This window comes from Globicephala melas, chromosome 19, assembly GCF_963455315.2.
Source record: "Globicephala melas chromosome 19, mGloMel1.2, whole genome shotgun sequence".
Taxonomy (NCBI): Eukaryota; Metazoa; Chordata; class Mammalia; order Artiodactyla; family Delphinidae; genus Globicephala; species Globicephala melas.
Genome location: NC_083332.1, coordinates 9,162,882 through 9,190,862, shown reverse-complemented (window position 1 = coordinate 9,190,862; position 27,981 = coordinate 9,162,882). Strand labels below are relative to the sequence as shown.

The 27,981-nt window shown below is 51.5% G+C and overlaps 3 protein-coding genes across 7 annotated transcripts in view; 2 read left to right on the top strand and 1 right to left on the bottom strand.

Annotated features, from left to right (window-relative positions):
* Positions 1-71: 71 nt before the first annotated feature.
* CCDC61 (coiled-coil domain containing 61) lies at positions 72-27,907 on the top strand. 5 transcript variants are annotated; one of them, XR_009560140.1, is made up of 15 exons: positions 72-119; positions 7,259-7,442; positions 7,692-7,774; positions 11,365-11,522; positions 12,105-12,266; positions 14,543-14,753; positions 14,843-14,925; positions 15,610-15,779; positions 15,898-15,973; positions 16,306-16,448; positions 16,538-16,616; positions 16,793-16,847; positions 17,580-17,658; positions 17,773-18,044; positions 22,193-27,907. XR_009560140.1 is itself a non-coding variant. In XM_030873842.3 (14 exons), exons 1-14 carry the CDS (start codon positions 3,846-3,848, stop codon positions 17,868-17,870), a joined length of 1,569 nt encoding a protein of 522 aa, XP_030729702.1. In that variant the 5' UTR covers positions 3,128-3,845; the 3' UTR covers positions 17,871-18,083. The 5 variants fall into 5 exon arrangements, 1 of the variants encoding a protein (XP_030729702.1); XR_009560139.1 differs by having other exon boundaries at positions 74-119; positions 7,284-7,442; XR_009560138.2 differs by lacking the exon at positions 72-119 and adding an exon at positions 3,127-3,858 and having other exon boundaries at positions 7,284-7,442; positions 17,583-17,658.
* The window catches only part of HIF3A (hypoxia inducible factor 3 subunit alpha), a 59,514-nt gene continuing 49,445 nt past the window's right edge, over positions 17,913-27,981 (top strand). The window contains exon 1 of the mRNA XM_060289546.2: positions 17,913-17,988. The gene's annotated coding sequence lies outside the window, so the exon portion shown is untranslated. The remainder of the gene's footprint in view (positions 17,989-27,981) is intronic.
* PGLYRP1 (peptidoglycan recognition protein 1) lies at positions 18,711-22,807 on the bottom strand. The gene is given in 4 exon segments (XM_030873841.2): positions 18,711-18,892; positions 19,521-19,642; positions 22,187-22,428; positions 22,430-22,807. Coding segments are annotated over 4 exon segments (585 nt in total). The 5' UTR covers positions 22,469-22,807.

The following is a 27,981-nucleotide window of genomic DNA, read 5'->3' as shown; positions in this document are numbered from 1 at the left end:
TAATGGGAACTTGGCTGCGAGTAAGCCAGTACCAATCAGAAGCGAGAAGGCCGGATCCTGGGGCGGGGCTGGAGCTTCGGCAGTTGAACCGCTCGCGAGGAGGGTTGTCCGCGGAGAAGGTGAGAGGCGGCGAGAGTAGTTGGTGCGCGGGCTGGGGTAGCGATCCTGGGGGGAGGGGGGTGCTCTGGGGGGAGAGTGGGCTGGGCAGGCAGCAGAACTGGCAGTGTGAGAATCGGGAGGGGTTGCCCTTTAACAGGGGTAGAGTTGTGAGGCAGAGGGCAGTATGTGAGGCGGGGGGCGTTTTCTGTTTCGCAGGAGGCTCTTTAAAGGGGGAAGTGTGTAAAGTAGGAGACAGAAGATGGTAAAATATAGAAATGTCCTTGTAAGATAGCCTTGCGATTTAATGGGAGGTTTTAAGGCAGAGGGTTATTATAGAGCATTGTGGAGTGGTGGAAGTCCCTGCCATCAGTTAAACCTTTGATTTGGGTGGAGGGCAGGTGAAGAACAATATTGAGAACTCCAAGGATGAGGGTGTGCTTTGATGAGGTGTGAAAGCTTATGATACACGTAGCGTTTACTGAAGGCTTACTATGTGCCAGGCACCTACCAAGTGTATTATGTGAATTAACTCTTAAACTTCTTAACCCTACCGGTGGCTAAGAGTGTGGGCTCTGGCGTTGTGTTGCCTGAGCGTGAATGCTGGCTTTGCCACTGGCTTTGCCACTGGGTGAGTTGTTTAACCCTCTGTGCCTCAGCTTCATCATCAGTAGAATGACCTTCTCTCTTCTCAGTCTGTACCATTCACCTTGTGGCCTCACCCAGTCTCCTGGCTTCATATGCTCTTTATGTAATGATATTTCCAAGTGTCTATCTCCAGTCGGGATATCTACTCTGAACTCAAGACTCATATGTCCAATGGCTGGCCCTTCTCTACTTGGAAGTCCAGCTGACATACAGACTTTAAAAACTTGTCCCAAACTAAACTTGGCGTTTTCCCCCTTCAACCTCCAAACCCAGTTGATGGCAGTCCCGTCCTTCCAGGTACTCAGGACAGAAATCTTGGAGTTGTCGTTCACTCCTCCCTGTTCTTTCACCCACGTACTGTCAATCAGCAAATCTCACAGGCCTGCCTTCAAAACACATCCAGAATCCAGCCGTGTCTCACCACCTCCCTTGCTACTGCTCTGGCCTAAGCCATCACCTGTCCTTACCTAATGTTTTGCAGTGGGCTCCTCACTGGGTCCCATGCCTCTGCCCTTGACCCTGCGGTCAAGTTAATACAGAAATGAGATCATGTTGCTCCCCTGCTCAGACCCTCCCATGGCTCCCATCTCACGCAGTAAAAGCCTTTGTCAAGCCTACAAGGCCCCACCTGATCCAGCTCCCCCCGCCGCCGCTCTCAAATCCCACCAATCCCACTTACTCTGCTTCAGCCACCCTGGCCCCCTTGCTGTCCCTCAATCATAGCAAATACATCCCCACTTGGGGAATGTACTTGCTGTCCCCTCTGTCTGCATTGAGTTCCCCCAGATGCCTTTGTGGCATCTCCTTCAAGTCTCTGTTCAAATGTCAACTCCACAGACTGGCCCTCGCTGACCACCCAAACTAAAATAGCTCCTGCCACCCTCTGGCCCTTCACCACCTGGCTTTACTTTTCTTCATAAGGTTTACCATTACCTGACATATGTTAGTGTTTGTTTATATCCACTGGGCTTCTTAGACGCCCCTCACTAGAGTGTTGGCTTCAAGTGGATCTAGAACTCAGCACCTAGAAACGCACATAGTGCTTAAAAGGTGTTAGTTGTACTGTTCCACCATTACCACCGTTTCGTGGGGGGTCTCCCTGTGATATAGGGCAGGGTTGTTGAGCTGGGAGGGTGTTGGGGTCTAGATGGGATCATAAACTGGGCAGATTGTGGTGGCCACAGGCAGAAGATCTCAGCTCTAGTTCGTGCTGGGGGAGCTTATAGGAAATGCAGATTCCTGGGCCCACCTCCAGGAATTCTGCTTCTGTAGGTTTGGGACCAGGCCCAGGATGATGCATTGTCATCAGGCTCCTGTGTTGATGCTGAAGGTCTGCAGCCCTCACTTTGAAAAACAGGTCAGTTCAGAGCTTGGGCTGGAACTCTCATCATTCAACTCCTCTTCTGTGGCTGGCCCAGTGCTAGGCCATGTTGGGGACTCTGTAGTGATCGAGGCAGCCCTTTACCCAGCCTGGGAGTCAGGGAGGGCTTCCTGCAGGAGGAGACATTGGAGCTGAGACTTAGAGGATGACAAGGAGTGAGCTGAGAAGACCTTGCTTGTATCTCCAGTGCCTTGAACCCTGCCTCCTGGCATCGATCATTAATTCACAAGCAGCCCCCGATCTGTGCCAGGCCCCGGGTGCTGAAGATACAAGAATGATCAAAATGGCTGTGCCCTCATGAACTTCTGGTCTGGCAACTAGTCATCAGCTAGTTGCACAGATGGTAACGGTTGACCAAGTGCCAGGCTCTGTTTGAAGCACCTTGTATGTATTGACTAATTCAATCCCCACAATAATCCTATGTGAGGTGGGAACTCTTATTATCCCCGCTTTACTGATGGGGAAAGGCCCAGAGAGGGTAAATGCCTTGCCGGGGGTCACATCATGGGTTAGGATCTGAACCCAGGAGTCCCCAGCCTGCAGTGTGTACCATGCTTAAGGTGTGAGCCCACATTTGGATTTGTGCTGGAAGGAAGAGAGTTATGGCAGGAAAAGGAAGGTAGTCAGGGAAAGGCAGCTGAGTGAGGAGTAGGGGGATGAATGTGCCAGTCCCTCGCTGTAGGATTCGAGGCAAGATGCTTCATCCTCTGTAAAATGGGGGATGGTTACAATACCTACCAGAGAGCAGAATTAAGGGTGAGTCACTGGTTGGTAGGTGTGCCTAGTCCTTATCTAAGGCAAAAAGCATTTGAGGGACAGTGGGGGAGGGTGTCTGATATCCCAGGGGGTGGTGATGGGCTGCGGTGGGCACTATGGGGGTCTGGATTGTGGGGTGTCCTAAAGGGCTTTGGGGTCCATATATTCCAGGGGGATAATGTGGAAGGTTTTGATCTGGAGTGCAGGGCTAAGGGGAAGGGGGTTCCATCCAGCCCCAATTCACCCACATGGTGGGGGGCGGGGCAGTGAGCTGGGGGCTCGGAAGAGTCACTGAGGCCAGGCCACGTGTATGAAGGTGAAGTGGGGGGTACGCTGTATTGGAGACTCCAGCTAGGTCATGGCTGGCGGGAATATTTGGTGTGGGGCGTGGTGGTGGCAGATGGTGGGAAAACAACCATCGGGTAGGGGCTGCCAGGGGCGATGATTTACCCATGTCTGGTGTAGGACATGGTGATGTGGACTTGTTTTGGGGTAGCCCAGCGTGGAGGACTGTCAACTCCGGTCCTGGGGTGAGGGCTGTGAAATCTGAAATATCCGGGGAGCATAATTCGGGAGGAGGAGCCAGGGGCGGTGATGTCACACTGGAAATGGAGAGGGGGTCACTTTAGTGAAAGATGAGAGGGCTGGGGGTTGGAAAACTGAGTGTGAGTACACGCGCGTGTGCACTGAAGCCATGGTGTCATAAGGCCGGAGAAATGGTGTCAGGTGTGAGGACCAGAGTGGGGCGCTGGGGAGTCCACCCGGAGTGCACTAGGTGGAAGTGCTGACGTCGCGGGTTGGTAGGGGCGGGGCCTCAAAGGCACAGCACCCCGGCTGGGTTGCGGAGGTCACTAAGCTGAGGCGAAGAGGAGCTGGGAGAGACGTGAGACTGGAACAAAACCAGCGACCAGGATGGGCCACTGGTCGGCGGTCACAGACCACTGGTTGGAGTCACAGAGCAAGGATGGAGGATGCAGGTAGAAGGACAGGGTCGGCAGTGGGGGCAGGGTGGGGCATGAAGGAGGGAGGGAGTGACTTCGTGCCTGGAAAATTCCAGAACTTGGGGGGGAGGGGGGCTTCAAGGAGGGCTCTCCAAAGGGAAGAGAAGTGGAAAATGGGGGGTGGTGCAGGGAGTTTACATAGAATTTGAGAGGGAACAGAATCCAGATGAAATATCAGGGTTACAGAATACAGGCTGAAGATGGGGTGTGTGTGGAGTAGAACCTTGGGCAAATATGCAGACAGGATCCAGGCGGAATAGTGTGTGTGTTGTGGGGGACAGGACAAAATTCAAGTAGAATATGGGGGGAACCCCAGTAGAACATGGGGGACTGGGAGAAGGGGAGTGACCAGAATCTCGAGGCCATCTAGGGAGTGAGTGATGGGGAGCTGGGGTCAGGAGGGGAGAGTCGAGCTGGCTGGGGAGTGTGGGATTTATTCTGTCTAGAAGAGAGGATGGAGGGAGGGAGCGGGCGCAGTTTGTGCAGGTGAGGAGGCAGGTAGGTGTAAGGGGAGAGTTGAATTCGGGCAGAATATTCAGGGGCTTACTATCTGGAGACTGAGGTGTTGGCTGTGTCATCAGGGCAGTGGGATGCAGAAAGGCCCTGTTATCTAATGAAGGCCTATGAATGGGGGGCTTATGTAGGGGAGTGGGGAAGGAGGAGGGCAGGGCCAAGTCCTCTTCTTCCTCTGCCTCCTCGGGAGAGTTGGGTACCAAGAGTGGGGTGGTGAATGGGGCGGTTAGGCTGCGTGGCTCGTCAAGTGTTCCGCTGCTGCCTTTGGCGCCGTGGTAACCGGGACAGCGCAACCGCTGATTGGCTTGCGGGGTCTGAGGGGCGGAGTGGGTGGGCGGGGTTTAGGACACCCGGTAGGGCGGGGCCAGCGCTGCCTGGCACCCGCACTAGGGGCCAGGGGATGAGGGATATGTTGAAATGTGTAACTGTTTGTTTGCCCGTAGATCAGGAATTATTAACCTCCCCCCCGCTTCTGAAACCCCAGAGAATGAAAGTACAGTTATGAGAGTGTGAGTGGGAAAAGGTTCTCCAGATTTCATCAGTCCGTCCAAAGCACCAGAGACCCCCTCCCCCAGATAAAGTTAAGAGCTTGGGTCTAGAGGCAGAGACGTGCCTCTCAGGATGGCTGGGGCTCTGGCGATTGTCCTTGGGCATTTGAGAAAGGGGATCTGTGGATGAGCCTGGGGATGCGGTATTCTGGGAGACTCTGAAATTACTTGCAGAGGTTATGGATCTATTCATTTATCTGGGGAGGGTTCAGAGATCTCATTAGCTTCTCAAAAGCTCAAGGACTCTAAAAAGATTAAAAATCACTCACCTAGAGGGACTTCCCTGGCAGTCCAGGGGTCAAGACTCGGTGCTTCTGCTGCAGGGGGTGCGGGTTCGAGCCCTGGTCGGGGAACTAGGATCCTGCATGCCGTGCAGTGGCACGGTCAAAAAAAAAAAAAAAAAAATCACTGACCTAGAGATTCAGGGCTCAAACTATTAAATTTTCCAACATCAGACTTTAGGAAGGACTAAATTGGGGAAAGTGTGAGGACTAAAGGAGACAGTGGGGAGAGAAGGAGGTCAGGCATTGGAGGAGTCCCCATGAACTGGGTTGGGGGCATCCCTGGGTGCCTCTGTCTTTGCAGCACCGGTGGGACTCTGCACAGGGCTCTTTTTCTCACAGAGCCACAGTTTCCCCATCTGTACACTGGGAAGGGAATGGGCTGGCCTTGTCTCTCTAGTCCCTTTCAAGCTCAGAAACAACAACAAAGTAATAATAACAAGAATAGCGATGACTGGGAGCGGGGATGAAATAGGTGAAGGGGATTAAGAGGTACAAACCTCCAGCTATAAAATAAGCCACATAATATGATCAGTAATATTGGAATAACTTTGTATGGGGATAGATGGTTACTAGGTCTGTCGTGGTGATCATTTCATAATGTATGCAAATGTCAAGTCACTGTGTAGTACACCTGAAACTAACATAATGTTGTCCATCAACTATATTTCAATAAAAAAAATGATGATGATGCCGATATGTATTGAGTGCTTGCTTGGGTCAGGGATGGCTCAATTTCACCAAGGATTTTTACATAATTAATTCATTTAATCCTTATACCAATCTAAGGAGATAAACGCTGTTATTCTTCTGTGGGCTTACAAAGGCCTGCAGGAACATCATCTGGCCCGTTACCTCTCTGATCTCCTCACTTTCCCTCTCTCCTTCCCTCATGCTGACCTCCTTGGTGTTTTCAGAACAAACTAGGTACATCCTGCCTTGGAATCTTTGCCTGGCTGTGCCCTCTACCTGGATCCTAATCCCCAGATATTCACCTGTCTTCCCCCCCTCCCTCCTTCCAGGCCTCTGCTCAGCAGGGAGGGGGTGGCCCTTCCCTGACCACCTTAGCTAAAAGAGCGACCCCTACTCGCTAGTATCCCCTTTCCCCACCAGTTGACATTTTTATGCCTCTAACTGTTGCCACCCTCTTGAGGGTAGGGACAGAATCTGGTTTCTCATCATATCCCCAGCACCCAGGATGGCACAGACTTTAAAGATAAGGAATCTGGCTCCAAGAGAGGTTAAGTTACTTGCCCATCTAAGTGCACGTAGCTGAACTTGGACACGAACCCAAACAGCCTGGGGCTCCCATTCTGAACCACTCCCTAGAATTCATGCGAGGGTGGAGGCCTACCCTCTCCTCCAACTCCTCATAGAACTAACAGTGAGTAGTAGTCCTGTTGGCTGAGAGAAAGTATTTATGCTTACAGCGGACTAATGAAGAAGTTCAATTATTAATTCAATGTAAATGATTTAAGTTTATCATGGATAATCTGTTATCCATGCACTGGCTGTTCTCTCGCCTTGGACCACTTTCCTTAGGGATAGCCACTTGGCTTGTTCCCTGACCTTCTTCAGTTCTCTGTCCAAATGTCACCTCCCCAGGGAGGCCTGCCCTTGACCCTCTATTTAAAATCTCTGCCCAGCCTGATCTCAGTACTCTGTCTCCCTTTACGGCTTGACTTTTCTCCACAAATGTTTAAATAAATGAATAAACAATAAATATATAATGAGTATAAGGATTAATAAATTAATAATAGTATTAATCTTGATCCTCTTATTGGAAATCATATATTCTATTAACCAGCGTGTATTGGGCATAGTAACGTGCAGGACACAGTTCCAAGTGCTTTTACATGTATTGTCCAATTTAATTTTCATGACAGCTCTATGAGGTAGGTGCCATTATTGTACCCATTTTCCAGATGAGGAAATTGAGGCACAGAGAGACAAAGTCTCTTTCCTAAGGTGGTACATGGTGGAACCAGGATTCTGGCCTTCCAGCTCCTGAGTCTGGGCTCTCAGCCCCTCCAGGTCTCTGTCTCATTCCCCTCTCCAGCGACACTGGCCATGGACCAGCCAGCTGGCCTGCAGGTGGACTACGTCTTCCGGGGTGTGGAGCATGCCGTGCGGGTGATGGTGTCTGGGCAGGTGCTAGAGCTGGAGGTGGAGGACCGGATGACGGCCGACCAGTGGCGGGCCGAATTCGATGCCAGCTGTGAGTGTGCCTGCCTGGGTGGGCTCACTTGTCCTTCCCTGGGCTCAGCTTCTCCCAGATGAGGCCAGTCAGGATCCTGTCCACCTGCCTCTTCTACCTGACTAGAAGCTCTCTAAGCTGGGGAGGGGGTGTAGGGCTCATCTCTTGGGCCAGAGGCACTGGTGTTGGGGAAAGGTGGAAAGGTTGGGTGCATTGCCCTTGGGCTGGCCAAGTGGTCAGACCTCAGGAAGGACTTTTCTCCCTACCTAGTCATCGAAGATTTGACTCACAAGACAGGGAACTTCAAACAGTTCAACATCTTCTGTAACATGCTGGAGTCGGCCCTCACCCAGGTAGGGGCCAGGGTTGGGGGCTGGGGGAGCTGTCTGTTCCCTGGGTCTCTGGGAGGGTAGATGCCCACCTGATGTATGCAAGACCCTCTACCTTCTCTTTTATTGAAGGAACAGGGCTATCGTTTTCTTTTCTTCTTTCCCAAATGTAAATACCTTATTCTGATTGTAATTCTAATGATAATGATTATCATGGAGAAAATTCAAGTCACAGAGAAATGTAAAGAAGAAAGTAAAAATCACTCCATTCCCAATACTTACTCCTAGTAATATTTTGTTAATATATATATATTTTTTGGCCGCACTGCGTGGCATGTGGGATCTTAGTTCCCCAACCAGGGATCAAACCCGCACCCCCTGCATTGGAAGGTGGAGTCTTAACCACTGGACCCCTGGGAAAGTCCCTTTTATTAATATTTTGATGGAAATCACTCCAGCCATTTCTGCATTTCTGTATTCACTTGTGATGTGAACGTGTGTGTATTTGCAGATCTATAATTTTATGTAGTTGATATATTTCCCAAGGTATTCTGTAGCCTTTTAAAAGATTTAACAATAATTCATAAAAATTTAGTCATGTCAGTGGATATAGATAATCATTCATTTCATTTACTGAGCATCTGTTGTGTGCCAGGCACTGGAATACAGCACTAAACAAAAGAGACAAAATTCCTGCCCTCATGAACCTGACAGCCTAGTGGGAGAGACAGACAATTGAAAAAAAAATATAATGTCAAATAGTTAAAAATATTAATAGGAAAAAAAGAAGCAGGTTGGAGCTTAGAGTGACATAGATGCTATTTAGACATCATTTAAAAACTGTGAACTACATTATTTCTCTGGTTACAGGTAAGATGTGCACTCATAAAATTGTGATGATATTAAAGTAATGTGTGACTTAGAAAGTAAGAGTCTAAATTCTGTTTCTATCCCCCACCTCAGACTGTTAACATTTTGGTATCTATAGGCAGTATAGCATAATGGCCAGGATCATGGACTCTGGAATCAGTAATCACTAGCACTTACTACTTGGGAGCTGTGGGCCAGTTACTCCATGTCTTAGTTTCCTTATCTGTAATGTGGGGATGATAGTAGTCCCCATTTCATAATGTTACGAAGATTAAGTGAATTACATGTAAAAAGCTTAGAATAGTGCCTGGCTCATAATAAGTGCTACACAGGTATTGTCTATTTTTATTATTATTACAACTTTTGAGTTTGTCATCCTTGTTAGCGGTTGCTTAGTATTCCAGTATACCCATGCGTCATGATTTATTTAACCCAGTGGTTCTCAAGCTTTTTGGTCCCAGCGTGGATGGACCTAGAGAGTGTCATACAGAGTGAAGTAAGTCAGAAAGAGAAAAGCAAATATCGTATAATAAGGCATATATGTGGAATGTAGAAAAAATGGTATAGATGTTCTTATTTGCAAAGCAGAAATAGAGACACAGACATAGAGAACAAATGTATGGATGCCAAGGGGGAAAGGGGTGGGGTGGGAGGAATTGGGAGACTGGGATGGACACATACACATTATTTATACTATGTATACAATAGACAACTGATGGGGACATACTGTATAGCACAGGGACCTCTACCTAATGCACTATGGTAACCTAAATTGGAGGGAAGTCCGAAAGGGAGGGGATACCGTTATGTGTATGGCTGATTCATTTTGTTGTGCAGTGGAGACTAACACACCATTGTAAAGCAACCATACTCCAATAAAAATTAATTAAAAAAAAAAACTTTTTGGTCTCAGGACGTGTTTATACTCTTAAAAATTACTGAGGACACCAAGGAGCTTTTGTTCATGCAGGTTTTATCTATCAATATTTGTTTGCCATATTGTAAATTAAAACTGAGAAAAATATAAAGATATTTACAAATTCATTTAAAAATAACAGTAACAAACCTGTTACTGACCTAAATAACCTTTTTATGAAAAATATTTTCAAAACCAAAATTATTTAGTAAGAAATATAGTGGGTTTTTTTTTTTAACATTTTTTGCAAATCTCTTTAATGTCTGGCTTAATAGAAAACTGCTAGATTCTCATGTGCTTCTGCTGTCTGTTGTGATATGTCCTGATTGACGTACATGCAGAAAAATCTGCCTCGGGCAGATATATAGCTGAAAAAGGGAGTCCTTTAATAGCTTTTTCAGATAATTGTGCATATCCTCTCTTGCCAGCACATTAAAACTGGACATGTGGTAGTTTCTTAAAGGTTTATCGCAGTGTGGAATCTGAGACCATTCCCAGTGAACTTTTCCTGTTCTGTGACATTAAAATCTATTGGTGTGTCTTTACTTTGCAGGGATCTTTTACTCATTTTCTAACATCATGCATTTGTAGCATCATTTGTAACATCATGCATTGGTCATTTGGAAAATATTGGTTCACGGAGTTGTGCAAATCTTCCAAATGTTGACACATTTCATTATACAATATCAGGAAGTCATATTTGTTAATATCCTCACTGATCTGTCCAGGAAAGCCTTTCAACACTGAGAAGCTATCAAGCACACAGTGGCAGATACAAGTTTTCCAAAATTCTAATTTTCACTTTAGAGTTTGAATTTTATTGTTGCAAAACAAATACCGTTAGCTGTATTTTTTTGGAAGTGACAGGCTTTCTTTGTTCATTTTTGAGAAAATGCTTGCCAGACATCGAAGACTGAATAACCGTAGTTTTTGTCAGTACCTTTTCAAGTAAAAATAGTGTTCCATGAAAAAGTGGCTAATTTAGCTCAAAATTCAATCACACAAGTGCTTTTCCTAGAAAATGTCATACCTTGATATGCAGCCGAATGTGTACTTTCCATTTTGTCACACACAGTAGTAAAAATATGTGCCCTCAAGGGTCAAGAGTCAAAAAAATTAATAATTTGGGGCTCCCTGGCGGTCCAGTGGTTAAGACTCCGCGTTTCCACTGCAGGGGGTGCGGGTTCGATCCCTGGTCGGGGAGCTAAGATCCTGCAAGCTGTGCAGTGCGGCCCCCCCAAAATTAATAATTTTTACAGGTTTATCAAGGACATTCCTAGGTTTCATTTTCTGTGTTTTTATCTAGTTATTTATTTATTTGTGTGTTTCTCCCTCCTTCCCATCCCCCTGCGGAGACTGCGTGGCAGTGGAATATACAGTGGTTACTAGTGCATTTGATGCCCCTGGCTTGCTTTCTGCTAATGGGCACCAGCAGTTTTACCCACCATGACTTTTGCACCATCAGTGCAAATGTCAACACAGCAAAAAAGGCAGATGACATCTTAGTATTATTATGCAAGGTGTTTTGACCCCATGGACTCCCCTGAAAGGGTCTTGGGGACCCCCAGGGGTCTGTGGACAGTACTTGGAAGCCCCAGCACTAAGCTGTCTCCTGTGGCTGAGCATTTAGGTTCTTTTCAGTTTCTCCCTCTGATGATGTCCTGTGGCAGCCCCTCATGGGGCAGGGTCATCTTGATCACCAGCCTCAGTGGTGGAAAAGCCCAGCTAGCCCAGAGAATGAATGGGGCGTGGCCCAGGTGTGTGAGTTGTGTGCTCTGGGTATGGCCACGTTGGGTCTTTTGGAAGCTCCTCCCATTCTCTCCAACAGAGCAGTGAGTCGGTTACCCTTGACCTGCTGACCTACACAGATCTGGAGTCCCTGCGGAACCGAAAGATGGGGGGCCGCCCAGGCCCCTTGGCCTCGAGATCGGCCCAGCTCAACTCCAAGCGCTACCTGATCCTCATCTACTCTGTGGAGTTTGACAGGTGGGTACAAGTATACCCACCAGGCTGGTAGCTGGTGGTCAGGTGGGAGAGGACGTGGATAGAACTTAAGAACCCCTGGTAACCAGGGCTAGGTGGGGATGTTGCTTAAGTCTAGCCTTTGGAATCTTCAGTGTTGAGGGTTATATCATTTAGTATTGTGTTTGGCTACAAGTATCAGGATAACCATTATCAGTGCCTTAAACAATAGTTTATCACATAACGAGATGTCTAGGTAGATGGCTGCTACTCAACAGTTTTGTTAGGGACTCAGGCTCCTTCTGTTTTTGTTTTTGTTCTTCTTTTCCTCATCCTTAACGTGTTGGCTTTTTGACTGCATCCTTATCTCTTCATGGTCACAAAATGGCTGCTGTTTCTCCAGGCATTGCATCTATACCAAAGCAGGAGGAAATGGAACAGGGCTGTGCTTGTTAATTGTATCAGCTGTTTTTATCAGGAAACTAAAAGTGTTCCCAGAAGACTCCCAACCAATTTCCTGTAGTATTTGGCTAGAAATGGTCACATGTCCTTTCCTGGGTGGATTCTTGGCCTCTGAGATGCCACGGTTCTAATCCTCCTTCTCAGGATTCACTACCCGCTGCCCCTCCCGTACCAGGGCAAACCAGACCCTGTGGTCCTGCGGGGCATCATTCGCTCACTAAAGGAGGAGCTGAGCCGCCTTCGAGGGCTGGATGGCCAGGACACTCGGGACAGCCGGGAAACTGAGATCTGGCATCTGCGGGAGCAGTAAGTCTGGAGGTGGGAGTGGGCGGTTGGGGCTGGGGGGGACACATCCCATCATGCACTGCGGGACCCAATGCTTAGCACTGTTGGAAGGACAGCCATCCCTCATTCCCCAAATACTTACTCTGAGCCCCTCCTCTGTGCCCACCATGTGTTAATGGTGCTGGGGACACAGCAATGACCGAGATAATTCTGGCCCTGTCCTCTCCTGGGGCTCCCAGTCCAGTGCGGGAGACAGATCTGTATGCAGACAGTGAAGATTCACCATGGATGGGGCTGAGGGAGTCCAGAGAGAGACCTGACCCTGCCTGGGAAGGGAGGGGTGTTCCAGGCAAAGGGAACAGCATGTGCAAAGACAGGGTGCGAGGCAGGGCTCTATTCAGTTGAATCCACCTTCACCAAGCGCCTCTCTTGTGCTGGCCCCTTCCCTGCCCATGGTGTTGTGCCAGCGCAGGGGGCAGAGAGACATTGATCACATACCCACACGAGTATATTGCAAATGGAGATGGAGTTAGGCAGGAAAGGGAGCCTGTGTTATGGGAGGCTGTGACAGGAACCTGATGGGCATGTTTACCGAGTGCCTGCTGTGTGCTGAGGGCTGTGGAGGGGCTGACTGGGACTTGGTCTCCATCTGGTGGGGGCCCCACTCATTGGGGAGGGCTAATACTATTTTTAGTAGTAGTAATAATAATAATACCAGTAGCTATTGTTTATCGAGCATTTAATTGTGTGCCAGGGACTCTGTTCAGTGCTGTATGATTTAACTGATTTAATCCTCCCAAAGTCGGCACTACTATCGTCCCCATTTTATAGAGGAGGAAACTGAGGCCCAGAGAGGTCAGAGAATTTGCCCCAGGTTACACAGTGAAGTAATATGGCCTGGCTAGACCTTGAATCCAGGCAGTCAGCCCAAGCCACCTTTGGTTCCTCAGCCACTGTACACTGCTGGCAGCTGCTAGCCCAGGACTGAGCGCTCAGGGCTGCCTGGGAGGACCAGACCTCTCCCCTCCCAGAAGTGCAAGCTCATGGGGCTTGGAGAACCTTGCGAGTCTTCCAGGTGCGTGTGCATGTGTTTCCCAGGATGGCCACAAGATGGCGTCATCTGCCCTGAGATCCACAACTGGACAGTTGGTTCTTACCTTTCTCTTCCCAGCTTGGAGTTAGGGAGTTTGGGAAGACTCCAAGATTCATTCATTCAGTCATCCAACATTTACTGAGTTCCTACGGTGTGCCAGGCACACTGCCTGGCCCTATCGATGTTTACTGAGCCATCACTCAGTGCCAGACACGTCTAAGCGCTCTTTATAGATTCCTGCAGCCTTATCAGTAGGTGTTATTATTATCATCCCACTTCACAGAGATGTGAAGTGAAACTGCCCCAGGTCACACAGCTTGTAAGAAGTGGAATAGAGTTGGATGCCATCAGCCAGGCCACAGAGCCCGAGTTCCTACACAGTGACCAGACAGCTGGAGTGAGGATGCAGACAGAAAACATAATCACACTGATCAACGTCAGCTCACCATGATTGGTGCCGGGAAGGAAACGTACAGAGAGCTAGGAGAGGAGAGAATAGAGGGACATGACAGCCTGGCTGGGAGGGCAGGCAGGCTTCCCCGCGGGGGTGGGGGATGTGATGTTTGGAGGATGAGTAGAGTGGTTCCTGCCAGGAGGAGGAGAGAGGGTTCAGGAGGAGGGAATTGCGTTTGCAAAGAGCACCATGGGAGAGGGAGGGGGGAGGAGAGGAGGGGAGGGGGGAAGTCAGCTGGAAGGGACCGAATGGGGAAGCTCCTTGGAGAGTGCGGGGGAGCCACGGATTTAAAAAAATGTTTTATTGGGAAAAATTCCAAGCACGCACAGTAGACAGTAGTATAATGCACGTGTACTTGTGCCCCAGCTTCAACGGACTTCAGGGAAGTCCCTGGATTTTGTTGATTTTATCTCCATGGTTCACGTGGTCCCCTGTTCTGTTTATTTCCCGCGAAGTGGTTGTTAAACCTATAGGCTAATCAGATTCAGGTTTCTGGGACAGTGCCTTCCTCTGTGGGGCTGTGTATTTGCTACTGTCAGGTGGTGTTGGGACTGATGGGTTTGGATGTTGAGAGCTGGATCCCTGTCTTAGAAAGTTCCTATAAGCTCAGCATCTCTTGATGGTTTTCGTTTGCATTTCTCTAATTACCGATCAAGAAATGGTGCGTGCCCAACCCAGTGGAGGAATGAGGATTATGGGACCATGCCTCTCACCCCGCCCCAGCATTCGCTTTCTACCTCCTCCTCCCAGGGTGTCGCGCTTGTCGGCTGAGAAGCGCGAGCTGGAGGCCCAGCTGGGCAGATCGCGCGAGGAGGCGCTGGCCGGGCGGGCGGCGCGCCAGGAGGTCGAGGCGCTGCGCGGGCTCGTGCGCGGCCTGGAGCTGGAGCTGCGGCAGGAGCGCGGCCTCGGGCACCGCGGGTCCGGCCGCCGAAGCCAGGATTGCCGCCGCCTGGCCAAGGAGGTGAGGTGGCGGGGCGGCCGGCTGGGCGCCGGCGGGTCCCGGACTTTGGCTTCAGTCTGGACCTCTACGCTCCTCTTCCCTCCCGGCAGCTAGAGGAGGTGAAGGCGTCGGAGCGGAGCCTGCGTGCCCGGCTGAAGACGCTGAACACCGAGCTGGCCATGTACAAGAGGGGGTGAGGGGCGCGGCCCGGGGTGGGTGGGGCCTTGGAGCTGTGGACCCCGCCTGCAGGTGGGCTCCGGGCGTGGTTGGGCGGGGCCTGAGTGACGGGGCGGGGCCCAGGTAAGGTGGAGAGGGCGGGTAGAGCCTGAGAGTGGGCCTAACGGAGGGATGAGTGGGCCCTAAAGGACTGCATGGGGCATAGGGAAGGACACACACAGTAGTTGAAAACGATGGGCGGAGTCTGTAGAGAGATGGGCAGGCCTGAGGCGGCATTCAGGAGGCTGAACCTGGAGATAGGGACCGAAAAGGGGCGGGGTCTGAGGTCTAGTTGAGCGAAAGGGCGTGGCTAAGCATGTGGGTATCCGAGTGATGTTTGCTGGCATGTATTGGGGTGGGTGTTGAAAAATTGGGAAGGGTTTCCAGGGAGCTGTGGGAGACCTCTGGGAGAAGGGCCTGGTGAAAGGATGTGTTAGGTTGTAGGGAAGTGACAGATGGGTTTGGGGGGGCGTGGTTTGTGGGGCTTCGATAGGGGTGGACCCTGGGAGAAGGTATCTGTGAGGATTGTGTAAGTACGTGAATGTTTAGGAGTTGATGGGGGATGGGCCTGAAGTTTCGGAGATGGTGCAGTCCGGCAAGAGGCTTGGGATAGGAGTTGTCGTCGCTGGTGGGAAACTGACAGTGGGCTTTGTGCTCCCAGGAGACGGACTACACCGGTGGTGCCGCCCTCGGCCCGGGAAGATCGGGCTTCGACGTCTCGGGAGCGCTCCACGTCGCGTGGCCGTGGCGCTGCCCGCTCCTCATCCCGGGAGAGCGACCGCGGGGGCCGGGGTCAAGGCCGCCCTGGCCGCCCCTCGCCCTCGCCCACAGGTCTGTGACGACCCTCCTCTGCCCGTGGGAGGAGGTGGATGGAACTAGAACTGTGGAGGCGTGATCCTATGACTCCAGCCTCCTCTTCTCTCCACACCCCACCCCCACCCGGTCCTAGGTGGTCGCGTGCCCCGTTTCGACCCAACAGCCTTTGTGAAAGCCAAGGAGAAGAAGCAGAGAGCGATCAAGATGAAGTTAGCGCCCATTTTCTCCTCACCTGCCCATATCCCTGCCCCTTTACCTGACCCTCTGACCATCCATCCCCAACTCCCAACTCCATCACCTGTCACCTGCTCCATCTCTCCCCTTCCCCCTACCTGCTCTTGCTTCCCGCCTGACCTCCATCCCCTCTCCTGATCGCCAGCCTCCCCCGTCCCCACGCCCTGCTTATTTGTCTCTCCCACCCCTACCTGGTCTGTGTCTCCGCATGATTTTTCCCTATTTAGGTGTGACCCACGGGGCGCAGCGACGCCCTTTCCCGAATTAGTTGGGCGCACAGGTGGGCGTCTCCTTTCTTGTTCTCCAGGCAGCAGCAGCAGCGAAACCGATTGGGCAGCGGAGGAAGCGGGGACCGTCCATCCACCTCCTGGTCTCGCCAAACTCGGCCCCCCGCAGCCGTGACCGGTCGAGGAGACGCGGCTAACCGCTCCCGAAACCGCAGCTCCTCGGGTAACTGGGCCGGAGCGCGCGGGACTGGCAGACGAGCTGGGCGGGGCTGTGGCCAGTGCTAGAGGCTCACACTCTCCTTCTCCCTCTAGTGGACAGTTTCCGCAGCCGCTACTCGTCCGCCAGCTCCTGCAGCGAGTTCGAGGATTTCTCTGAATCCCTCCCTAGAGGGTAAAACTTGGGCTGGGGGAAGGGACCGCCCCCAAACAGGTGTCTGGGGAGACTCGAAACAGTCTTTTGCGGGGAACTTGGGTGATGGAGGCTGGAGCCCTGAAACCAAGGAAGAGGGCCGGGTGGGAGGTGCCACAGACCCCTCCCATTGGTCCTTGATTACTCCATCCTCTCAGCGTTCGTCGCCGGGGGAAGCCGCCCAGCCCCACCACCTGGAGGGGGTCCAATACGGTGAGTGTCTTTCCTCAGGCTTTGGAGGAGGCAGGGGCAGCGTTAAACCACCGGAAGCTCGCTGGCCCTTTCTCCCATGATTCCATTCTAGGGGATCAGGTTGTAAAAGCGGCTCCGCAGTGCCTTTGGAGGCAGTGTTTTTTTTGTTTGTTTGTTTGTTTTTTGCGGTACGCGGGCCTCTCACTGTTGTGGCCTCTCCCATTGCGGAGCACAGGCTCCGGACGCGCAGGCCCAGCGGCCATGGCTCGCGGGCCCAGCCGCTCCGCGGCATGTGGGATTCCCCCCGGACCGGGGCACGAACCCGTGTCCCCTCCATCGGCAGGCGGACTCTTCTCAACCACTGCGTCACCAGGGAAGCCCTGGAGGCAGTGTTTTGAGACCTTTGGGTTGGAGAGGAGGATGGGGCTGAGGTGGGGGCAGGAGACTCTGGTTAGGAGCACCGGCTCTGGCCTCAAATTGCCAGGTCTTGAAACCTGCTTCCCCTCCCTAGAACCCGTGTGACTCAAGGTAGCTACTTAGCTTCTGTAGCTCAGTTTCTTTATCAGTTAAGTGGGGATGGTAATGGCATTCACGTCTGAGGGTTCTGGTGAAGCTACAGGGAGCTTATTTTGCATATAAGTACTCAGTAGGTGTCAACCCTTAATTTTTATGAGGTCCTTTGGTTCAGAATTGCCGGTGGGATTTGGGGGGCAGGCATAGAGGGTGCCTGACCCCCTTTCCTGCCACCCCCAGCAGCAGAAACCTAGCCCCCTGGAACGCGGCCGCCATCAGAGACGCCTGGTGGACTCGGGGGGCTGGGTCCCCATCAAAGGTGAGCCTGGGACTCCACATCTCCCCCTCACCTGCCCCAGAGCCCACTGGGATGCTACTGAGGGCAGGATATTGGGCCCCTCACAGACCCCCACAGCCACGCCTGCTCTCACAGAGTACAGCTCGGACCACCAGGCAGCTGACATGGCCGAAATCGACGCCCGCCTGAAGGCCTTGCAGGAATACATGAACAGACTGGACGTGCACTCGTGACCTCAGAGAGAGACTACTGCCCCTCCAATGGATTCGGATGGATTCGGCGTGAGGGGCGGGGCTGGTGTGTCCTGGCCCCGCCCAGGCCCCGCTCCTCCTGGTGCTGTTGGGGTCTCAGGTGTGTGAGGCCCCAATCCCTACGTCTCCCGCAGGCATTGCATTCTGGGAGGGAGGGTAAGTGTGTTTTGTAAATAAACATATGTGCCCTTGGGATCCCTCAGCTTATGACTGAAGGGTCGGGGTGGAGTGAGGAGGAATGAAGATTGGGTGGGGAGGGGGTGTAACTGGGACCTGTGTGTATTTCTGGCCATGCCTATGACTGGGCGGCAGATTGGAGTACAGGCTCAGAAAAAACTCCCGCACTCTCTAAAGCAATGGAGGGGGGGGAACCTGAGGGGTGGGAGTGAGCAGCTTGTCCCCAGAGGAGTTCAAGCAGAGATGCTGCCCAGGATGTCTTTGGCGGTGTGGTAGAGAGGGGGTGTCTTGCCGCATGGCTTACTGCCCGGGAGGTGAGGACCCCTGAGCTTCTGGTGGTGACATCTCAGCTGACTTGGTGTTATTCCTGTGCTGTGACCTGGGGCCTCTGGGTTCTGAGCTGTGATTTGGCTTCCAAGCTGGGATCTCTGGGGTCTTGGTTCAGGGTTGGGGCCTCTGGGTTCTGAGCAAGGTCAGAGTTCTGGGAGGTTGGGGGGCGATGGCTGGGATCTTATGGGGGAGAGAGAGGGTGGGGAGGGGGATGGCAGGACACAAATACAGTTTGAGGTTTGCCTTTATTGGGGGAGGGGGAGGCAGTGGGGTTTCTGATGGGGTGGGGGTGTGTGTGAGAAGACGGACAGGGCCTTACACGCGGTGGTAGTGTGACCATTGCCGGATGATTTCGTAGAGCTGGTAGCCTGGAGAAAGCGTCTGCTACACATCCCGGTGTCCTTTGACCTCGTAGCTAGGAGTCAAGAATCCCTGAGCCACGCCGCAAGCCAGCAGACTCTGGGCTGCCCTGATGGCGCGGGGCGGGGGCACCCGATCTGTGGGAGGTAGAGGCAGGAGTTAGGCTGGGGCTTCCTCGAAGGGCAGAGGGGGTGTGGGTAGTGCTTCTGATTTTGTACTCTGAGCTGGCCCGCTAGGGCCCAGAACCCAGCCTGCCGCCACCAAGCAGTGACTTAACCTCTCTGTGCCTCAGTTTCCTCATCTGTGAAAGGGGAGAATGACAGAACCTCTGTGTGCCTCAGTTTCCTCATCTGTGAAAGGGGAGAATGACACATGCCCACAGGGCTGTGGGATAATCAAAAGAGTTATTTTATGTACAGAGTAAGCCCTCAGCAAGTGTCAGCTGTCAAGATTACTGCTTATTCGCCCTCATCTGCCCCCAGACCTCCCCAGCCGAGCCGCAGCAATACTGGCATTTCTCAAGCACTTCTCAGGTGCCATGGGCTGGTCTAGGAGCTTTTATAGAGACAGACTAATCTTCACTGAGACCATGTGGTTGCAAATGGCCTTTATCCAAAAGAGGAAACAAGGCTCAGAGAAGCAGGGTCATTTGTCCGAGGCCACAGAGCTTCCAGGTGGCAGAGCCTCCCAGCAACTACTCACCACGCGGTGCCAACCCCCGGGCTCCATGTCAGCCCCCTAGCTGATGGCTGGACAGTCACTTACCCACGTAGTTACCCATGAAGGAGATGCCGAGGGATATGGGGTTCTAGGTGGGACCTGAGTGGGCGCCCAAGGTGTTCCAGCCCCGGCCCTCATACTGGAGCCTGCCTTCTCCCATCAGGAAGCTGTGGGGGTGGGAGGGTGGTCTGGATGAGTGACAGAGGGCTTCCCCGGGTTGGGGGGGGACTCCCTCCCTGTCCTCTGCTTGCCCCGCCCCTGTCCCTGTCACTCACACACAATTTCCCCAACACCCTCCTCCTATCCTCTAATCTTCCACAGTAAGAACAATGACCGTGACCGTTGCCATTTGTCAAGCACAGCTCTACATGCGCCTTTTTGCATCCTCAACCCCGTGAGGAGTCAGGATTTTCACCCAGGTCTCCGTGACTCCCACCCACATGGTCTGGCTCTCTCCTGCCTCCCCGGAGGACTGGTTGAGCTCTTGATTTGCTGAATTCTCACATGCAGTCCTCGGAGGCAGGCACTGTTGTCATCCCCACTTTAAGCTGAGGAAGCAGACTTAGATTATTTACCCAAGGTCACGTCCTGGACACTAATGCTTCTCAGAACTCTCCACTGAGAAGCTCTTCTGCCCTCTCCCCAGCCTGCTTCCTGCTTCCTCTTCCCTGCTGGGGTACACTTGAGTGACAGGATCAGGGACTCGAGGGTTGGCGCTGCAACCAGACACAAACCCTGGAGCCCCAGCATCTGCCTCTTTGAGGTTTCCAATCCTGGCAGCAGATCTGTCAGGTTCAGTCATTCAACACGTCCTGCTTGAGCAAGTTTGATTTGGCACAAATTTGGAATTAACCAGATTGGCGTTTTGGAGATGCGATATCTGTCACCTCGGTCCTCTGGCTCACAAGGTCACCAAGGATGCGCAGAATTTGGGAACTCTAATACTGGTCCTGAATCTGCCACTTGGGAAGGCAGACTCTCAGAATCTGGATTGAAGAGACTAGAAATACCATAGTGATATCGACCCCCAGGACTGGGCCAGTTATGGTCCTGCCACAGCCCCAGCATCTGGCACAAGCAGTTGGTACTCTCTGTACATTAGCTAAATGGATGCATCTAATTTAAACTTCAAACCCCACCACCTGGTGGGCAGTCAGGAGACCCATTTTACAGGTGAAGAAACTGAGGCTCCGAACAAGATGCGACAAGGAAGGGGGATTCCAAACATTTGGATCAGACTCTGAATCCTAAAATCTGAGAAACAAACTTCAGTTTGCTTTTCTATAAAGTGATTTAGACCAGAGGCTGTGGAGCCAAGCTCTGCTCTTCGTTCCTTCAGGGAAACGCTTAGAACTGGAGCGCCTGACTTTTGGAAAAATAATTTGAAGTTGGAGCCTTTGAATTGTAAAATCTTGAGCCAGAAGAGCTGGGGATACCCTTGAAGCCTTCCAGGTTTTTCCAAGCGAGGTCCTCAGGCTTTCTGGCTTCACCCCAGCTCTACTGAAGCAGTCTCTAAGCGTGGAGCCTGGGGACCTTCATTTCCAGTAAGGTGATTCTGGTGTTTACCGAGGCTTGAGAACCAGTAGAGTCTCTTGCTATAGAAGCCCGTATGCAGGACCCCAGCCTATTACCCTGGAAAGGGAGCTGGTGGGCATGGGCCCCAGAGGCAGATCTAACCAATCCCTGCCCCTGTTTCTGCCCTCACCCCCTACAGTCTGTTCTCCACACTGCAGCCAGAGGGAGCTTCTTATATCCAAGCAGGCTCACATCCCTCTCATGGCTCCTGTCTTAGAGTAGAACGGAGGTCCTCCCCATGGCCCACAAGACCCTGTGCCATCCGGCCCCTGCCAACTCCTTCCTCATTTCATATCACTCTTCCCGGCTACCTCCAGCCACCCTGACCTTTGTCCCTCAGGAATGACCCACTCACTCAGCCTCCTGGCCTCTACCTCTGCTGTACCCCCAGCTTACCACACTCTTCTCTCGGCTCCCATATGCCGGAGCCGCGTCAGTCACTCTGTTCCTTTTCTCCATCGCTTCTCTCACCATCTGAATTCATCTTGTTGACTTTGCTTGTTTCTCACCTGTTGCTGCCTGCTGGTCTTTAAATCCCTTTGGGCTAGATTCACACTGTTCATGGCTGTGCCCCCGTCCCAGCATATGGCGCACAGCCTGGCACATAGTAATAGGCGCCAGCAGTCCATGGATTTGGGGGCTCCCACTGCACACCAGGCGGTGCCCTAAGTGGTATTGGCTGGCTTAGTGATGGGGTGGGCCACGACCCCCCTGACTTTGCAGAGGAGGAAGGTGAAACTGAAGCTGAAAGAGGGTGAATGCCTGCCCCAGGGCTCAGCCATCAGTAAATGGAGCTGGGACGGCAACCCGGCCTGGTGCTTAACGAGGCACCGGACTTTACCAAGGGAATCCAGTGCACAGGATATCTTCCTGTGTATTGGCAAAGTCTGTCCGTTCCTCTGGGGGCAGAGCTTGGACTGCAGCTGCTTCCCCTCCTCCTAGCATCTTTGCGCTGCCTGCACACGCCCAGCCCTAAGCGGCGACCCTGGGGACAGACGAAGATGTTGCGCGGTTGAGTAAGGTGCCCGGGGTGTCGGCCAGGCGGCTCTAGAACAGGGTCCCTGCGGTCTCCTGGGCCCGCGCTCCTCCCTCTGCTCCAGTCCCGTCTCCAGCTTTTGCCTCTCTTCCTCACTCACTCGTAGCCCACGTCGCACCAGCCCAGCGTCCGCACGTGGTAGTGCTGCACGTTCTGGACCTGCTTCAGGCAAGAGGCCGGGGTGTCCCAGGCGCTGCCCGCTGCGTGCGACACCACCGCGTAGCGCACGGGCCCGTCTTAGCGCTGGTTGCGCTCGGACGCCAGGGCCTTCCACTCTCTGCGGGGCACGATGGGGATGCAGCTTACCGAGGCTTCTTGAGCCGCTCCGAGGCTGAGGACTGCCGGAGAGGGCCCAGGCGAGCAGCGCGCAGCGGCGGGTCATGGCACGCAGGGCGCGCGGAGATGGCTAGCAGCTCCAGGCTGGCTCTGCGCCTTTATCTGCCTGGGGGGCAGGGAAGGCCTTGCATCACACCCCGCGGGACTTCCCAGTGGGAACCCAGACTCCGATTCCTTCTCTGGCAGGGCCCCAACAGGATGCGGTGTGGTCCGGTCCGGAGGGGGGAGACCATGGTAAAGCCAAGGGGCCCCTCACCCAGCCGAGAGTTGGGGGTGGGGAGAGGCACACAGGCCCTTGGGCACTTCGCCCCGTGGTTTCTGGAAGACCCAGGGTCTGGATCTCTGCCCTGTTTTGTCTCTCCTCTCAGTGGAGCATTGGACAGCTCACCAGGACTTAACATGGGAGGCAGGCGGCCAGGCCTCTTCTCCCATCCTCCTGCAAGGAACTGAAGAAACAAAGGGGCCCATTTTAAAAACACTTCTCCTGGACCTAAGCCCGATGTCATTTAACCCTGGCAGCAAACTGAAGAGGTGACTAATGGGAAGCCCATTTCACAGTTGAGTAAACAGGCCAGAAGAGGGCTACTCACCTTGCTGCCACATGGGAGATAGTAAAGCCTGGTGGTCCAGAGCCCTCATTCAGAGCCAGGCTGCCTGAGTTTGAATTCTGGTGGCATTCCAGTGTGTGAGCTTGGGCAAGTGACAACCTTTCTGGGTTTCAGTTTTCCCCACCTGCAAAATGGGGCTGATACTATAACGTATCTAACTCATGGGTTGATCCCTTAGAAGATGTCTGACTCACAGTGCCACGTAAGCATCACCTGGGTGGAGGTGGGGGGTTCCCTGGTGGTGCAGTGGTTGAGAATCCGCCTGCCAATGCAGGGGACATGGGTTCGAGCTCTGGTCCGGGAAGATCCCACATGCCGTGGAGCAACTAAGCCTGTGCGCCACAACTATTAAGCCTGAGCTCTAGAGCCCGTGAACCACAACTGCTGAGCCCGAGTGCCACAACTACTGAAGCCCACGTGCCTAGAGCCTGTGCTCTGCAACAAGAGAAGCGACTGCAACGAGAAGCCCACACACAGCAATGAAGAGTAGCCCCCGCTCTCCACAACTAGAGAAAGCCCGCGCGCAGCAACAAAGACTCAACGAAGCCAAAAATAACATAAGTAAATTTAAAAAAAAAAGCATCACTGGGACTTGACCTCAAATCTACCCTTGGTAGTAAGCTGACAGTTCCATTCTTTTTTTAAAAAATAAATTTATTTATTTTTATTTATTTATTTTTGGCTGCGTTGGGTCTTCCTAACTGTGCGGGGACTTTCTCAAGTTGCGGTGAGCAGGGGCTACTCTTTGTTGAGGTGCGAGGGCTTCTCATTACAGTGGCTTCTGTTTGTTGCGGAGCACAGGCTCTAGGCACGCAGGCTCAGTATTTGTGGCACACAGGCTTAGTTGTTCCGCGGCATGTGGGATCTTCCTGGACCAGGGCTCGAACCCATGTCTCCTGCATTGGCAGGTGGATTCTTAACCACTGCACCACCAGGGAAGTCCCAGGACTCAGGACTTGATCCTCAGGACACTGGGCACCATGGCCAGGTCCTGAGCACGGAAGGAAAGTATTCAGATTTGTGTCTGTGAATATCCCAGTATCTACTGGGAGGAGGGTGGACAGGAAGGTTGAGACTAGAGTTAGCAGTCCAGGGAAGGTGCTGCTATAGTAGAAATATTTGTGCAATTACCAGAGTCCTAACTGTTTTTTACCACCCATGGGGGCAGGGGTACAGCATGCTCCCCTCCCAACCCCATATCACCCTCTGGTCTCTGGTGTCCTTTCTCCTGCAGCCGCTGAGTAGCTCCAAACAGCAGATTGCAACATTTTAGTAGGTTAGATAACCACTAGAGTTGGTCATAGCTATGTTATTTTTTAACTGAAAATATATAGATTAGGGAATGGATTTCAACAATTAAACATTGTGTCCTAAACTTGCCCTCAAGGATGTTGGAAGCCACGTAATGTAATATTCATTTTTTCCCAGAGAGCTGCAGCCTGTTGGTTAACAAAGTCTTGAATGGAGGAGGCTCAGGGCAAGGGTGGATTCCTCCTTTGATGAGCGCCACAGACTTAGCTGCCCCGTCATGTTTTACAGGTTGGGGCACATTGCTCATGACCTTGATTCCATTCGCTTCCTGTGATGGCTTCAGGCAGGACGGGGCCCAGGCCTGGTTGCCTCTGCTTAAATCCGGAGTGCAGTAGATGCCTGGACAGCAACCAGGGTGAGGGAGAAAGGATGTTTTCTAGGGCAGGGTTAGTGTTCCGTCTCTGAAGAGAGACGAGCCCAGACTGCACTCCAGGGCCTGGAGCCTTGTGTCTCAGGGGAGCTGAGTCACTGAAGGGCAGGAGAGTGAAAGGAGATCAGGACAGGGTAGGGGGGCCTGGGTGCTGGTGGGAGAGCAGTGCCATTTCTGAGATCTGTAGAAACCAAGAGCCACTAACTCAACAGCGTTGAGACTTTGGGATGAGATAGCCCTGGGTTCACATCCTGCCTTGGCCCCTTTCTCAAGGTATCAAAAAATCCTTTGCACAAAGTCCTGTCCAATCCTACTACCAGCCCCCTCAGAGACTCCCATCCTACTGTGTCCACCATAGGACCTCACTGTCTGGGGACAGCTCTGTCTTCTGCAAGAGAGCCCAGATCTGGGAGGGACCTGGCCTGTGTTGATTGAGCCATCATTTGGTGTCGGGACCTGCCACTACTTATGGCTAGAGAAAGTTCTACTTCTGACTTCAAACAGCCATTTGTTTTATTCTCTCATTCTGTTCCCTGAATCTAAGGAAGACACTGACCCGAGGTCTTACTGCTGGTCAGTGACTCAGGCTGGACTAGAACCCAGGTCTCCTGAACCCCAGTCCGGGGGCCTCCGAACATCCCTGGCCCAGCCCATCTAGGAAGGACAGCCTCTGCTCATAGACAACCCTGGGGAAGACCCAGGTTAACGTTCCCATGTGCCCTTTCTTGGGACTGGCAGAGCTGGGCTCCTGGATGTGAAACCCAGGGTGATGCTGTCAGTTCCTGCTCTCACTGGATTCCCCACTGGCTTCCTTGTTGCCCCAGGAATAAATAGACTTGATTTTCCTCCTGGCAGTATCTGGGTGTTATTTCCATCTGGCCTTAGGGAGCCCCTCCCAGGAAACAAGCAGGAATGAGGTAGACTTTCAGGTGTATGGAGAGAAGGTCAGGTATGCAGGAGAAGGGGCTGGAGCTCCCCAGAGCCAGGAGGTTCCTCCTCTGCTGGCTGATGGGGAGGCTGTGTCAACCCTTTGCACCAACCATATCCCTGGGATTACAGAAAGAGACCCCTGCTCCCTGCACAGCGACTTCAAGTGATGAAAGAATGGATGATCTGGCTAGACCCAGCCCTGGTTGCATCCTCCACATGATATAGTGAATTAAGAGCCTACATGTCATAGGAGTGGCTGGAGCAACAGGCTCTAGGCTGTGTCTCCATGAATGATACTCAGGGCAGCACTCTTGAGCTGTGATCCAGGATCTGGACGCCCTTGTTTCTGCTTAGTGGCTTTTCAGCACCTCAAAGCTATTGCCTGAACTCACGGGTGCTGCTGGGGAAACACCTGGCTGTGATGCCCAGAGCTTCAAATACACCCAGAATTCCAGCCGCAAGGCCGTGTGGGAAAGGCAGTCTGAATCTTCCCAGCCTCTGCAGACAAGGAGGCCCTCAGTGGAGGGCAATGATGCCAAGTGTCCTGCCCATTCCTCATGGTTCCCCCTTGCCCCCAACTTATTATAACTGCTTATTACAACCCAAAATGTCTCCCACGGCTCAACCGCCAAGTCCTCAGCTGTACGCCTCGCCACTCTCTTCCCTCTTACTTGTGCCCCAGCATCAGTGTCTGTGCCCCCCACATCCACAAGTTCCAGGGTTCACGCATGATGGTTTCTGTCTGACCCTCTCTCCAATCTCTTCATGTGCGTTCTATTCACGGCCCCCGCACCACCCCCACAGCAGCTTTCAGTTTAAATGTTGCCCACATGAAATGTCCCTGAACTCTGAGGATGTGGTCTGTAACCTCATTACATCCTGATAGCACCTTGGACGTCTTCTCTTGAGCACTTTTCACAGCTTTTTTTGTGTGTGTGGCTTTGTTGTCAAGGAAGACACTTGAGAATCAGAGCCAGTTGTGCTTCTGATGCTCAGTGAGAAGGGAATGAGTTGTTTCTGGGACCAAACAGATCAAGGGTTTCAGATTTAGGTGAACCACACCAACCTTCGCTCTGCACGAGCAGTTGGGAATCAAAATCACACTATAAAGTGAAGATACTCAGAGAATGTATCATTCCAGAAACAGATCGAATTGGTCAGCACTAGAGGTGTGGACAGTTCCTGCTGTTCTTTGGACACACACACCCCCCCCATTCAAATGTTTTTACTTTTCTTTTTTTATGTGTGTGGAAAAATACACCTAACATAAAATTTACTATTTTAACCCTTGTAAATTGTACTGTTCAGTGACACTTTGTACATTCAAGATGTTTTATAACCATCACCAGAATATTTTCATCGCCCCAGAAGGATAATCTCATACTCATCAAGAAATCACTGTCCATTCCACTGTCCTCCCAGCCCCTATAAAACTCTGATCTGCTTTCTGTCTCAATGTTTTCACCTACTTTGAAGTTTTCCTATAAATTATGAAAGATGTGGTGGTTTGCGTCTGGCTTCGTTCACTCATCACAGTGTTTTCAAGGTTCATCCGTGCTGCAGCATGTATCGGTACTTCATTTCTTAAGAGAAATAATATTTCATTGTATGGGCGTACCACATCTTTTTATCCATTCATCACTTGGTGGACGTTTGTGATGTTTCCACCTTTTGACGCTTGTGAAAAATGCTACTATGAACATTTATGTACAAATGATTGTTTGAACATCTGTTTCAATTCTTTTGGTTATAATCCAGGAGCAGATTTGTTTGTTCACATGTTTAATTTAGTGAGGAATGAACAGTTTTCCACAGTAGTTGCACCACTTTGCATATTCACGAGCAAAGTGTGCAGTTTGCAATTTCTCCATATCCCTGTGAACACATTTTTTTTTTTATCATTTAAAAAGTACCACCATTCTAGTGGCTATACAGTGGTAATTCCTAGTAATTTTGATTTGAATTTCCCTTAAAACATGACTTTGATCATGTTATCATGTGCTTATTGGATATTTGGATATCTTCTTGGAGAAGTATCTATTAAGTCCTTTGCCAATTTTACAATTGTATTATTTATCTTTTTGTTATTCAGTTGGAGTTCTTTATATATTCTGGAGACTATATTCCAGATCGTTATTAGCTATATGATTTTCAATATTTTCTTTTATTATGTGAGTTGTATTTTCACCTTCTTGACAGTATCCTTTGATACCCAAAACTTTAAAAAATTTTTAAAGTCCAATATATGCTGGGGTTTTTTTTTTTTCCCTTTGCCTCTATGCTTTTGGTGTCATATGTAAGAAACCATTTTGAAATCTAAGGTCATGAAGACTTACTCCT